Source organism: Aquarana catesbeiana, linkage group LG01, assembly GCF_042186555.1.
Source record: "Aquarana catesbeiana isolate 2022-GZ linkage group LG01, ASM4218655v1, whole genome shotgun sequence".
Taxonomy (NCBI): Eukaryota; Metazoa; Chordata; class Amphibia; order Anura; family Ranidae; genus Aquarana; species Aquarana catesbeiana.
In genome coordinates, this window is record NC_133324.1 from 559,267,981 (window position 1) to 559,282,281 (window position 14,301).

General features: G+C 44.5%; 1 protein-coding gene across 1 annotated transcript in view; it reads left to right on the forward strand.

Annotated features, from left to right (window-relative positions):
- Window positions 1-14,301, forward strand: part of LOC141105988 (AP-1 complex subunit mu-1) — a 151,862-nt gene that overhangs the window by 18,122 nt on the left and 119,439 nt on the right. The window contains exon 2 of the mRNA XM_073596285.1: window positions 3,436-3,592. Within this exon, the coding sequence (XP_073452386.1) occupies window positions 3,436-3,592 (157 nt within the window). The remainder of the gene's footprint in view (window positions 1-3,435; window positions 3,593-14,301) is intronic.

A 14,301-nucleotide genomic window follows, 5' to 3' on the forward strand; every position in this document is an offset into this window, starting at 1 on the left:
ACAGTAATCGCACCACACATGTGAGGTATCACTGCTAATGTCAGAGCGCAATAATTCTAGCAAAGCCTGCTGTGTAACACGAGTAAAGGCTTTTAAAGTTTCTCCTATGGATAATTTAAAGTACCGTAGTTTGTCACCATTCCACGGGTGTGTGCATGACCTGTTTGGTATGTATTTACTTGCGATACCCAATTTTTGAGAAAAAAAAGGATATTTATTGTGCTTGTGTACACTAAAATTCATTAAAGTGTAATTTTACCAAAAAATGTGCGTCTTCATTAGTAGACCTCCCCTTCCTTACCTCTTGTTCTGTTTCACTATAATTAAAGTGATTATTAGGGATTTTTATTTTTTTAATAAACAAATCAAACTTGCTCTGTGCAATGGCTCTGATCCTCCTCTTCTGGGGTCCCCTGCCAGCCCTCCTGGCTCAGCCCCCGCCCCTCCCCCCTGTTGAGTGCCTCCACAGCAAGCTGCTTGCTATGGGGGCACTCATGCAGGCTTGATCCCAGGCTGCGCTGTGTGTGTCCATTTACACACACACACACACTCTCAGCATGGCTTAGCCCTGCTCCCCTCTCTCCCCCACAGGCTGTGATTGACCACTGCAATGGCTCCGGCTGCTGCCTCGATGTCCAATGAGGAGAGAGATGCTGCTGCCGGGCACAGTGCTGGATCGAGATGGGGCTTAGGTAAGTATAATAGTAATTTTGTTATGATTAAGCATGTGATGTAAGTGTGAAACGCGATCACAATTGTCCTGTCTTGCTTTCCTGACTGTGAACTCATTAAAGGATTTACTTTGCAGTAGCTCTGTGATAGTGTGCGGCCAATTTATTTTTATTTTTTTATTCTCAAAGCGTTTACCCTACAAAAAAAAAAAAAAAAAAAACAGGTCTCGTTCCTTTAAAGCATGTTATACAGCACAGTGCTTGTGCTGTGTAATTTGGTCCCCTGTATAACCTAAAATACCTGGCTGATCCTGCCTGGTTCTGCCCTCCCCTCTGTAAACTGACCACGGTTTATCATGGCTGTTGAGCCCTGACACCGTGGTCAGTTTACGTACCTTCGTCATCCGCAGCTCTCCTGTCGTCCTCCTCCCCTTCCCTCCCTGCCTGTTAGCTCGTCACAGTACCCGCCCCCACCCTCCTGCTTCTGAAATAACTTTTTATGTTTCATTTAATCCTCTGTGTTTCCTAATGCTGTGTGCCCCAGTCTCTGTTTTATAAAAAAAAATTGCCATCTATACCTGATTTGAGAACGGTGCTCACATGACCGGCTGCCTGATCGAGAGAGGCGACCGGACACATGAGCGCTTGGCGGTGCTCTAAAATCAGGTATAAACGTCATTTTCTTTATAAAACACAGAGACTAGGGCACACAGCTTTAGGAAACAGAGGATTATATGAAGATATGACTGTGGCTTAACAACCACTTTAAAATGATTGTAAAGGCTCTTTTAAAAAAACAAAAACCTGCTATCCTTGCCTTCTCTGTGCAGTTGCTTTTGCACAGAGCAGCCCACATCCTCCTCTTCTCGGGTCCCTCTTCAGTGCTCATGGCCCCTCCCTCCTATTGAGTGTCCCCCCCAGTCAGCAGCTTCCCATGGTAGCACTGGAGCCGAGTCACACACGGAGCCTTGACTCGGCCCCGCCCCCTCTCTCCCCTAATTGGGTGACTGACTTTGACAGCCGCTGGAGCCAATGGCTCCACTGCTGTGTCTCAGCCAATCAGGAGGAGTGTCGTGGACAGCGCTGGAGAGAGATGCGGCTCAAGTAAGTAATTGGGGGGTACTGGGGTGGTTGCTACACACAAGGTTTTTTATCTTAATGCATTAAGATAAAAAAACCTTCTGCCTTTACAACTCCTTTAAGTGTAATAGTAATACTGCACTTATCTTTAAGGGCTTGTTTTCAATAGCGGTTGGGAGGGGGGCTGTTACCACCTCTCAACAGCCCCTCATTTAGCTGGAAAGGCATCGGCCGGGGTGGAGTGAGTGGGCACATGTGCCCCAATGCTATGCTTCGTGGCTGCAACAGGAATTATAACTACCACGCTCAGCAGGGCAATACTGTCAGCCTGTTTGGTGAATGGGGCTGCCCCACAATCATGCGCAGTGTTTGTTGCACGGTAGTCCAGCATTTAGGTGGTAAAACAGTCAATGAGGAGGCAATACCTTACCTCCTCACGGCTTCTCAAATGTTCTCTAGAGAGCAATCTGTACACAGATCGCTCTTCAGAGAGCAAAGCAAGTGTAAATGAGGCCTTATGGTCTGGATCACGTGTCAAACACAAGGCCAGTGAGCCGAATCCGGCCCCGCCAGGCCATCTCAAGTGGCCCTTACACATATTTCATTTTTTTTTTTTTTTAGCCAGAACCCTGCACACTGCTAAACCTGCGCCAGTATGTTGTGCACTCTTAAACTCTGCACATAGTGCACCCCCAAACTCTGCGCTCTGTACATAGCGCATTCCTGGTATTTATTGCTCCTTTGATACCCCCACTGGTAGTGCAATTTGGCCACACCCAATGTTCGATGCAGTTGACTGTGCTTATGTTTATCAGAAATTTTCCCTGAAACACTATATGCCGTCATAACCTTTTGATACTGTACCTCGCAACACCACAAATTGGCAACTTCAGTCACAGAGGCACCAGCTAAGCGGGCACCAACAATTTGCCTTCTTGAAACTCTGTAAGCTCTGTACAATCTTCTTCTTTCTTTTTTTTTTTTTTTTTTTTTTTTTTTTTATTTACCAAAAACTATATATAGGAGGACACACCTGTCTATTGAATCATTCTCTGTCCATTCAGGCAGGCCCTTGCACTACATAGTTGATGGTAGATCTAAAAGAGCTTGTGCAGTGAGGTTGTACAGTGTATGTTGAGCTTTACAGACTTCCAGGGACACGCTTCTTTTGTTTTGAGTGCTACAGCTATGCTCCACATAGACTGTTATGTGATCACCTAGCCTCTCCACACTCTGCAAAATGAATAATCTGTGCAAGAAGAAGATACAAAACAATCGATGGCTGCGTGTTTAGGGAGAACGGTGCTCACTGACAATATCTGCATTGGAGAAGCGTGAAACTGCAAAGGTGGACGGGAGCAATTTCCTGGAGGAGGAGAGCAGGTGCAGGTTGTGTATTAATGAGGTCAGCTGGTGAACTTCTTACTTGGTTCACTAACAATTTCATGTCCCAAATACCAGGATGGGTAGCAGGAAGTAATGGAGGAGTTTTCCATAGGAGACACTGGAGGCTGAGATGAGGCACTGTACATAAATTATGTATTTAGTACATAGGAAAGCTGGAATTTAAAACAAAAAAACTGAACCTTGCTTTTAACAATAATGGTCTACTTTGTTTAAAAAACAATAGAAATATAATTCTGCATATTTTTTACAGCAATTTGTTTTAATCATTTTTGTATAGGTCCTTATATGTCGTAATTACCGCGGAGATGTCGATATGTCTGAAGTTGAGCACTTCATGCCAATCCTAATGGAAAAGGAGGAAGAAGGGGCCCTTTCACCAATACTTGCTCATGGAGGAGTAAGGTTCATGTGGATTAAACACAATAATTTATATTGTATCCTTTCCTTTAAATAGTTAAAAAAAAGAATTGACTGTAAATTTCAGAATTTTTTTTTATTTTTTTTACATTGTCAGAGGAAAAATTGGAAATGCTTTCTACATCTTAGTAGGAGATGAATAATGTTGGTGTCCTCTTATGGCCTCTTTGTTCTGGTTATTCATGTTTTTTTTTTCTCTAGTGGGCTGTAAAATCCTTGGCCCTCAGGTCATTATTGGCATACTCTGCAGCTCAGAGGAGAACTGGGGATATGTCACTAGTAGAGAGCAGCCGATATTTTATTTCTGAAGGTGTGCTGAAATCCATAGGTCTTCCCATCTCCAAAACTCTCTTGCCATCAAGCCATGCAGCCGGGTGTAAGGTATGGATGTGGTGCACAAAAGTGGGGGCAGTAAAAACAGGCAGTTAAACTGTGGTTCAGTTCTATCGCCCTCCTAAAGCCTACCATACAGCCAGAGGTCAGTGATCATGGTGTTTTTGGTTCGGGGGGGAAAAAAAAACAGGCTGTTGGTATGTTTTGCCAATAAACATTAAAGGACAGCTGTCATCAATAAAATATCTGTGCTTTGGTTGCTGTTCCTACTTACTGATAGTTGGAGTTTATTATGGGCTCTTTTACACGGGCGGTCCGCCTGACGGATTCCGCTTTGCTCAGCGGGGGGATCGATCCGCTGATCCCCTCTGAGCTGGTGGATGACAGGTCTGTTTCCGCTTACTGTGCTGCTTCTATGGGGAAATCGGACGAAAATGAACCGCCTGTCCAGTTTTCATCTGATCCGCCAGACGGATGGAAAATAGGGTGTCCATCCCTCTGGATTTCATGGACAGGATCGGATAGCAGCTGATGTCGGCGAACATGTCACCGCTGACCTCCAGTGCCCCATAGGAGTGAATGGAGGCTCCGATCAGGTCCGCCTGAAAAACTGACAGGCGGACCTGATTGGAAAGCTCGCGTGAAAGGGGCCTATATATTTTTTTTTTTTTTTGTTATCAGTTGCTCAAAGTATTGAAGGCAACATGTCAGCATAACAGCAAAGAATCTAGCATTTTCAGGAGGAGTAATTTTTAATGACAGCCCACATAAAGTACTGTGCAGAAGTTTCAGGCACTTGTGAAAAAAATGCTGTAACGTAACTTACAAAGTGCATAAAGAAAAAAAAAAAGTTTAAAATAAAACAATATTGGTATGTCCATCCTTTTTGTCTTTAAAATAACATCAAAATTCCTAGCTATACTTGCACAGAGTTGACACAGTTTTTAAAGGATAAGCACTCTTTAGGCATTTATCCTTTTTGCCCCTTTTTACCTGCCCTAACCCAACCCATTCCAATGTCACCCCTCCACAGATGCATAGGTGTGGGGATCTGAGTACTGCAGCTTCCGGTGTTTGTTTTCATCCATCTCAACCATCCTGGTCGTACTTGTTTATTACAGCCCCATAGACGTCTGTGGGGCAGCGTCCCAAGGCTGGAGAAGAAGGGAGAAGGCCCTATAGAAGTCTGAGGCCATAATGGGCAGGTGCAGCCAGGGCAGTGAGACTTGGGGCACTGTATATAAACAAACGGCAGAAGCGGTGGCCATTAGATCCAGGTAAGCGTGCATATGTGGAGGTAGGAGTGTGGGTTAGGTTATATCAGATGACACGGGCAAAAAGAATGCATGCACTTTGTCTTGAAATGCACGTATTCATCAAAAAGTAGGTTGTTCCAAACATTTAAAAGAACTAATCACAGTTTTATGGATTTAGGCCTCGTGTACTCGGCCATAAAGTCTAGCATATGGGCGTAAAATACAGTATCTCACAAAAGTGAGTACACCCCTCAGTTTTGTAAATATTTAATTATATATTTTCATGTAACAACACTGAAGAAATTATACTTTGCTACAGTGTAAAGTAGTGAGTGTACAGCTTGTATAGAAGTGTAAATTTGCTGTCCCCTTAAAATAACTCAACACACAGCCATTAATGTCTAAACCGCTGGCAACAAAAGTGAGTACACCCCTAAGAGAAAATGTCCATATTGGGCCCAATTAACCATTTTCCCTCCCCGATGTCATGTGACTCATTAGTGTTACAAGGTCTCAGTTGTGAATGGGGAGCAGGTGTGTTAAATTTGGTGTTACTGGTCTTACACTCTCATTCTGGTCACTGGAAGTTCAACATGGCACTTCATGGCAAAGAACTCTCTGAGGATCCAAAAAAAATTGTTGCTCTACATAAAGATGGCCTAGGCCAGTGATGGCGAACCTTGGCACCCTAGATGTTTTGGAACTACATTTCCCATGATGCTCATGCACTCTGCAGTGTAGTTGAGCATTATGTGCCAAGGTTCGCCATCACTGGCCTAGGCAATAAGATTGCCAAGACCCTGAAACTGAACTGCAGCACGGTGACCAAGACCATACAGTGGTTTTACAGGACAGGTTCCACTCAGACCAGGCCTCGCCATGGTCGACCAAAGGAGTTGAGTGCGCGTGCTCAGCGTCATATCCAGAGGTTGTCTTTGGAAAATAGGCATATGAGTGCTGCCAGCATTGCTGCACAGGTTGAAGGGGTGGGGGCTCAGCCTGTCAGTGCTCAGACCATACGCCGCACACTGCATCAAATTGGTCTGCATGGCTGTCTTCCCAGAAGGAAGCCTCTTCTAAAGCTGATGCACAAAGTCCACAAACTGTTTGCTAAAGACAAGCAGACTAAGGACATGGATTACTGGAACCATGCCCTGAGGTCTGATGAGACCAAACTTAAAATTAATAAACTTATTTGGTTCAGATGGTGTCAAGCTAGTGTGGTGGCAACCAAGTGAGGAGTACAAAGACAAGTGTGTCTTGCCTACAGTCAAGCATGGTGGTGGGAATGTCATGATCTGGGGCTGCGTGAGTGCTGCCGGCACTGGGGAGCTACAGTTCATTGAGGAAACAATGAATGCCTACGTGTTCTGTGACATACCGAAGCAGAGCATGATCCCCCTCCCTTCAGAGACTGGGCCGCAGGGCAGTATCCCAACATGACCCCAAACGTACCTCCAAGACAACCACTGCCTTGCTAAAAAAAAAAAAGCTGAGAGTAAAGGTGATGGACTGGCCTAGCATGTCTCCAGACCAAAACCCTATTGAGCATCTGTGGGGCATCCTCAAATGGAAGGTGGTGGAGCGCAAGATCTTTAACATCTACCAGCTCCGTGATGTCTTCATGGAGGAGTGGAAGAGGACTCCAGTGGCAGCCTGTGAAGCTCTGGTGAACTCCATGCCCAAGAGGGTTTAGGCCAGGGGTAGGCTAACTCGGCCCTCAAGCTGTGGTGAAACTACAAATCCCATCATGCCTCTGCCTCTAGGAGTCATGCCTGTGATTGTCAGGGTCTTGCAATGTCTCATGGGACTTGTAGTTTCAAAACAGCTGGAGGGCCAAGGTTGCCTACCCCTGGTTTAGGCAGTGCTGGAAAATAATAGTGGCCACACAAAATATTGACACTTTGTGCCCAATTTGGACATTTTCAGTTAGAGGTGTACTCACTTTTGTTGCCAGCGGTTTAGACATTAATACCTGTGTGAGTTATTTTGAGGGAACAGCACATTTTACACTGTTATACAATCTGTACACTCACTACTTTACATTGTAGCAAAGTGTAATTTCTTCAGTGTTGTCACATGAAAAGATAATAAAATATTTACAAAAATGTGAGGGGTGTATTCACTTTTGTTAGATACTGTATGTCTTTGTGGTGCTCGAGATCCACAACTGCAACATATAGTAGCCTATAGGGCTGCATTAGCAAGAACACTATGCTCAAGTAATCGCCAGCCATGGCATTAGCTTTACATGTAATATGCCCATATTTGTACGCACGTACACATCGGTGCCGCCGCGGTTACAAATGCACAGTGTTTTCTGTAATCCAGTCCTGTGGGCTAAAATTCTCTTTAGCTGTGGCTCCTGGGCGCCACAACAGACGTATTTTACACTTTGCACCCTCTCGACTTTACGGCTGCACGCAAGAGGCCTTAGACCAGTGACGGCGAACCTTGGCACCCCAGATGTTTTGGAACTACATTTCCAATGATGCTCAACTACACTTGCAGAGTGCATGAGCATCATGGGAAATGGCACCCCAGATGTTTTGGAATTACAAGGTTCACCATCACTGCCTTAGACTGTCTTAGTGGCTTCTGTCTCTTCATGTAATCCAAAACAAACTAAAATATGAGATCAGGGCTCTGTGCCTTACCATGTATCCTTGTTCTTTTTGCTCTTAGCACTCACTCTTTATTGCTTTGGCTGTGTGTTTGGTGTCATGGTCCTTCTGCAGAATGAAATTGGGACTTATCAGACACTTCTCTGATGGTATTGCAAGATGGAGAAGTATCTGCCTGTACTTTTCAGCATTGAGGAGACCATTAATTCTAACAATTTCCAGATCTACGTTCAGAAATGATGCCCCGAACAAGTGTGTGTTGGGCTGTGAAAGTCTATCCCTCAGTCACTGCTTCAGGAAGATTGATTTATTTTGTATCCTGGATGGACCCTTTAAGGGTACACTGGCTTTTCATTTCACAATCTCTATGACCCAGGCTGACCATCATCCAGATCTATGGTCTTTAGTATCCATTTCTACAATTTCCTGTCAAGACCCTTATCTTATCTGAATCCAGCTTTAGGTTTGATCCTTCAGACATCTCTTTGAGCTGCAGACATTCCCATTTTTTTTTTTCTTTGTAAGCCTTTATTTCCCACCCCTCTGTTGGCTGATTTTGAATGTATTGACATTATCATTATTACTATTATACAGGATTTATATAGCGCTGACAGTTTACGCATCGCTTTACAACACATTATAAAAAAAAAATCCTTTGCCCCTTAAGCTGGATATACAATTCTAGTTTTTTTTTATTTTTTTTTTTTTTTTTTGTTCTACCAGAAGAAAACTTCGAAAGATGGCAAGACTCTCTGGTAGCTGAAGTCAGTGGTATAGACTAGAGGTCGACCGATATGGGTTTTTCTCTGGCCGATGCCAAAGCCGATATTTAGAAATCGCGGTGGCCGATGGCCGATAAATGATGCCGATTTTTTTTTTTGGGCCGATACATTAGGCCGATTTTTTTTTTTTTTTTCCCTTCATCTCATAAAATGTAACAGTTAGACCCCTTTCATACTGGGGCGTTTTTCAGGCGCTTTTGGGCTAAAAATAGCGCCTGTAAAACGGCTCCCCTGCAGTCTATGTGAAAGCTCGAGTGCTTTCACACTGAGGCGATGCGCTGGCAGGATGTTAAAAAAAGTCCTGCAAGCAGCATCTTTGGAGCGGTGTATACCGCTCCTCCACCACTCCTGCCCATTGAAATGAATGCGCACCGCTGCCGAAGCGCCTGCAAAGCGTTTCGGCAGCAGCGCTTCAGGGGCGCATTTAACCCCTTCTTCGGCCGCTAGCTGGGTTATAAGCGCCCCGCTAGCAGCCGAATAGCGCCGCTAAAATTAACAGCGTTTTACCGTCAACGCATGCCCGCTCTAGTGTGAAAGCAGCCTTAAGTAATAAGTGATACAGAAAATTTTTTATATTTAAACATTTATTGAACAAAACAAACCTCCAATCAGTTCACTTGTATGTAGAATTTAGATTAAAAAAAACAACTATATCTTAAATATTAAATACACAAAAACAGGTAATCAAAACTTTTGGACGAAAAAAAATGGGCTAACTTTACTGCTTTTTTTTTTTTTTTTTTTTTTTAAATTTCATTAGTGTATTTTTAAAAAAAAAATTGCGTTTGAAAGACCGCTGAGCAAATACCGTGTGACATAAAATATTGCAACAACCGCTATTTTATTCCCTAGGGTCTCTGCTAAAAAATATATATATAATGTTTGGGGGTTCCAAGTGATTTTCTAGCAGAAAATACAGGATTTTTACTTGTAAGCAACAAGTGTCAGAAAAGATTTAGTCTTTAAATGGTTAAACTGAAAACTTCTCCACGAGTTCAGTCTATTGATAAAAGAACCTGAAAGAGATACAATGTATCTTCTTATCAGACTTGGCAGGCTGCCCAGAGGAGGAGAGAAGATAACTTCACACAACTTGCAATTGACTTCTATTACAGAAGTCATTTGCAAGTCCCGCTGAATCGGCTTTTTTTATCAGCACAATCGGTGGATGCCCGATTAAGTAAAAAAAGCCAAATATCGGCCGATATATCGGTCGACCTCTAGTATAGACTGTGAAAAGAGTGGGAGAAAGAACTGAACCCTGTGGAACTGTCAACCGTCCAGGACACAAGGGAAACATCAACCTGCATCTCTGTTAGCTTCTCACCCAGGAGACCTGATGGAGCACTGGAGAAGAAAAAAAGCATGACCTTTACTATGCTTGCCAGCTTATCCAGGTGTGCATACTGTCAGGGCTGGGCTCAGCCCTTCCTTCTCAAAGCTAGCCGCTCAGCTGTTGGCTAATTACCAGTTCCTATCTCTCCACACTGACTCAAATGTTGATGATATCCTGCTCGTTAGTCCTGCCTACTTAAGCCGTTAAGTCCAGATGATCTCTACCTTTTGCCTTGGTCACATCTCTAGAGACGCTCTCCAGTGTTCCTGTTAAAGACTTGCTTGGGTGACGTTCCTTCTGGCTCCAGGTCCTTCTTTCTGTTCTACTACGCTCCTCTCTGGCTTCCTGACGTTTTGGCTTGTCTGACTATCCGTTCCGGTTCCTGAATTCTGGCTATGTTTTGACTACGTTTTACTCTGTTTACTTTTTTTTTTTTTTTTAATTCTTAAACAAGTGAGATTTAACTGTACTTCTGTCTCAGTCTGATTCATGGTTTCTGACAGTAGGCGAAGGCCATGCATTCAGAAGATGCAGTCAATCCACTTGTTGGTAATATTTTTTCCAGATTGGATGAGCAAGATCACCGCATGGATCAGATTGCCATGACGTTACAAATGCTCCTGAGTCGCACGGCTCACCTGGAATATCATACTGTGGCTGCTCCGGTACAACCTGTGTTGCAGGCTGTCCCTGCTGCTGTTCCAGTCTCTGTGCAGGCACCCGCCTCGAATATTACCTCCTATAAGAGGTATGTCTGGTTCCGCTCCACTTCCCCAGCGATTTGGGGGCGATCCAGTCCAATGCAGAGGGTTTCTCAACCAGGTTGAGATATTTTTTGAGATGCTGCCCCAAGTGTTTCCCACGGACAGAAGCAAAGTAGGTTTCGTGATATCTTTGCTTTCTGAGAGATCCTTGGCAAACCCTGTTGTCTTGCGTTATCCTGAGTTTGTGGATTCTAGTAAAAGGGTATTTGACGTTCCCGTACGCTCCGCTTCTGCTGCCAAGTGCCTCATGTCCATCAGAGTACGAGAACGGTCGCCAATTACGCCATTAAGTTTCGTACTCTGGCAGCAGAGGTTGCTTGGAACAATGAGGCCCACGTGGCTGCTTTTTCTCATGGTCTCTCAGATACCATCAAGGATGAGATGGCAGCCCGAGATATACCCACTGAGCTGGAGAAGTTGATCACGTTTGCCATCCTCATTGACTCCAGACTCAGAGATAGACTCCCTTTTAAGGAGCGCTTGCGGAAGCCTCCTGTACATTTGCCTCCGAACTTTGCAGTCCCACCCTTGCCTCCATCACCTCCCATGCTTCCTGGTACCGTGTCAGTCAGTGAAGGTGAACCCATGCAATTGGGCTTCACGCGTCTCTCTGTGGATGAGAGAACTCTTAGGAGAAGGGAGAGGCTTTGCCTTTTTTATTGTGGCCAGGCGTTTCGTCCCCAGTTATCCAGAAGGATAAGCCCCTGGTTTCGGTTACCCTTTATTGGGCTGAGTCGTCCGTTGAGATACAGGCTCTAATCGACTTTGGGGCTGCAGGTCTGTTCATTGATGCTGCCTTTGTATCGAAGCACTCGATTCCGCTGCAGCTGCGTGACACTCCACTTGCCAATGAGGCTCTTGACGGGAGACCTCTACAGCCTGCCCATGTGACGCATGAGACTGTTTCGTTGTCCATGGCTGTAGGGGCTCTTCACCATGAGATAATCCAATTCCAAGTTGTTTCCTCACCTAAGTTTCCGTTGTTATTGGTTATCCTTGATTACAGAGGCACAATCCCTCTTTTGCCTGCTTTGCCCACTTCTAGGGAACTGGCTTCCATTTTTGCTCAGGAGAGCTTTCGCTTACATGGGCTATCCAAGGTGATTGTCTTGGACAGGGGTAGTCAGTAAACATCGCTTGTAATAGGAATATGGTATGATCTGTCCTCTTTACAGTGAGATATGGGGTCAGTAAGAACCCCACATCTCACCTCTAGGCTGGGAAGCCTGAAATTAAAAAAAAAAAAAAAAAAATTAACGATCACGACTTCCCAGCCGAGGCGGCACCATTCGTTTGAATGCAGAGGCAGGGCGTGACATCATAACATTGCTCCCGGCCTCCGAAAGATCATAGAGACTCTGGCGACCATCTGGTCCACCGGAAATCTCTATGGTCACCATCCGGGGCCGGCGGATCCTGTCTCAGACTAAGGCATAAGAAAGATCAAGCGGCAGAACAGCCGATATGATCGTTTTATGGCGTAGGGAATCGCCGGCACTAAAAGCTGATATCTGAATGATGTCTATAGCTGCAGGCATCATTCAGATATCCCTACTCAGTCAAGGACGTCATATGATGTACCTTGGGCGGGAGGTGGTTAAAATCTAAGCTGTGTCAGCCACAAGGGTACATTAAGTATAATGAATATGAGAAGAATGTATTTTAATACAGTTTTTTTTTTTGTTTGTTTTTTTCTCTCTCACTTGTGAGCAACTTCCGCTGATTTACAGGGGACACACATTTGCAACTGGGCTCTTTCTCATAGTGGCGATTTCTATAAGTGGAAAGCACTTCTGACTCTGCACTTATCATTAAAGTGGATCTTCACACATTTTGTAAACTTCAGCTCCGTGGCTTCTAAATATAGCAATATATATATAATTTTTTTTTTTCCTACCGTACGATATGTGGCCGCGGCTGTGGACGGGGATTTTAAGGGTATTTTCATCACTTCCTCTGATCGCCGCACTCTCCTGGGATCTCGTGTCATTCATCCCAGGAGTCAATGCAGAGAGCCGCCGTGAAATCTCGCGTGATTTCAACAGACAGCTGTTGACGGCGCTCTGATTTGTGTTTACTGCGCATGCGCGAGATCGGGGATAGAACGGGAGGTGCATGCTGGTCGATCAGCAGCACTGTATCCCGGAAGAGGATGCCTGTGGGCTTCACGTGCCCACAGGCAAGATGACAACCATCAAAAGGAAAATTTATAACTTTTTTTTTTTTTATTGGAGAAAACTGAGAGCAGTAAGCTCTAAAAACGGAACCAGTAAGTTAGATATTTAAATATATCAAACATTGTCATTTTGCCAAAAAAAAAAAAAAAAAAATGTAGACAGTGAAACCCCGCTTTAACTGATTATCTGACTGTCTCACCTGAGAATCTCTTCTCTCATCTTACAGATATGTGCTAACTGAACCATCTCCACCCAAAAAACTGAAACGCTGCTATCTGCTTTTCTTATGTGTCTCTAATAATGCTGGTATGTTATTTTTACTTAACTGTCTGTAGACCTGTCCTCATTACAATGCTTTATTATCTCCCTTGTCTTACCCAAAATTATGGCCCGTTTAACTTTAGTGCCCTCTTGCTAGTTTCTGAATTAGGAATTTTGCCCTGTTAACAAGCCAAGCTTTATTACCTCCTGAGTGATAATTGAAATCCACCCACACCCCACCCCTATCAGTATAAATATATGCTTCTCTTGGGGGAAGCATTTGCAGGGGGCACACATTTGCAACTGGGCTCTTTCTCAAAGTGACGATTTCTATAAGTAGAAAGCACTTCTGACTCTGCACTACTACTACTCACTCCGAAGGCAATATCCTTGACCTCCGTTTTCTCTCACCTTTGCACTCCATGCAACCTCTCTAACTATCCATTGCCTTTCTCTGATCACCACCTTTATTAGTTTCACTCTCTCCCTTTGCTTCACCTCCTCCCTCCAACCGCCTTAAAGTTACCCGCAGAAACCTACGTCATCTCCCACTACACACAGAATCAAGCCCCGACCCCCTCAACCTTGGCAAACAGATGATACTAGAAGTCTGAAAAAACGTAGTCGTGCTCTTGAGCGCCTGTGGTGTAAGACCAAGTCTCAGAGAGATTTCAACCAATATAAATCTGCCCTCCAAAAATACAATTCCAGCCTCCTCTCTGCCAAGCAGACCTATTTTACCACTCTTATTAGCAACTTTTCATCCCGTCCCCATCAACTCTTCTTCGCCTTCAGCTCTCTACTTCGTCCTCCACTGCCTCCACCCGCCAACTCACTCACTGCCCAGGAGAACGCCAATCGCTTCAAACAGAAGATTGATACAGTTCGCGCGGAGATCTCTACTGTTCCGATACCCTCCACGCTTTACACTTCATGCCCACAGGCACAATCATTACTTCCCTCTTTCAACCCCACCACTACAGACAAAGTTGCTAAACTACTTGCTAATGTCCACCTTACCACCTGTTCTCTGGATTCTGTTCCCTCACAAATGCTACGTTCACCCTCTGGCCCTATGCTACACTCACTCACTAACCCACATCTTCAATCTCTCCCTCTCTTCTGGCATGTTCCCCAACTCTCTAAAACATGCACTTGTCAGACCCATACTTAAAAAAACCCTCACTGGACCC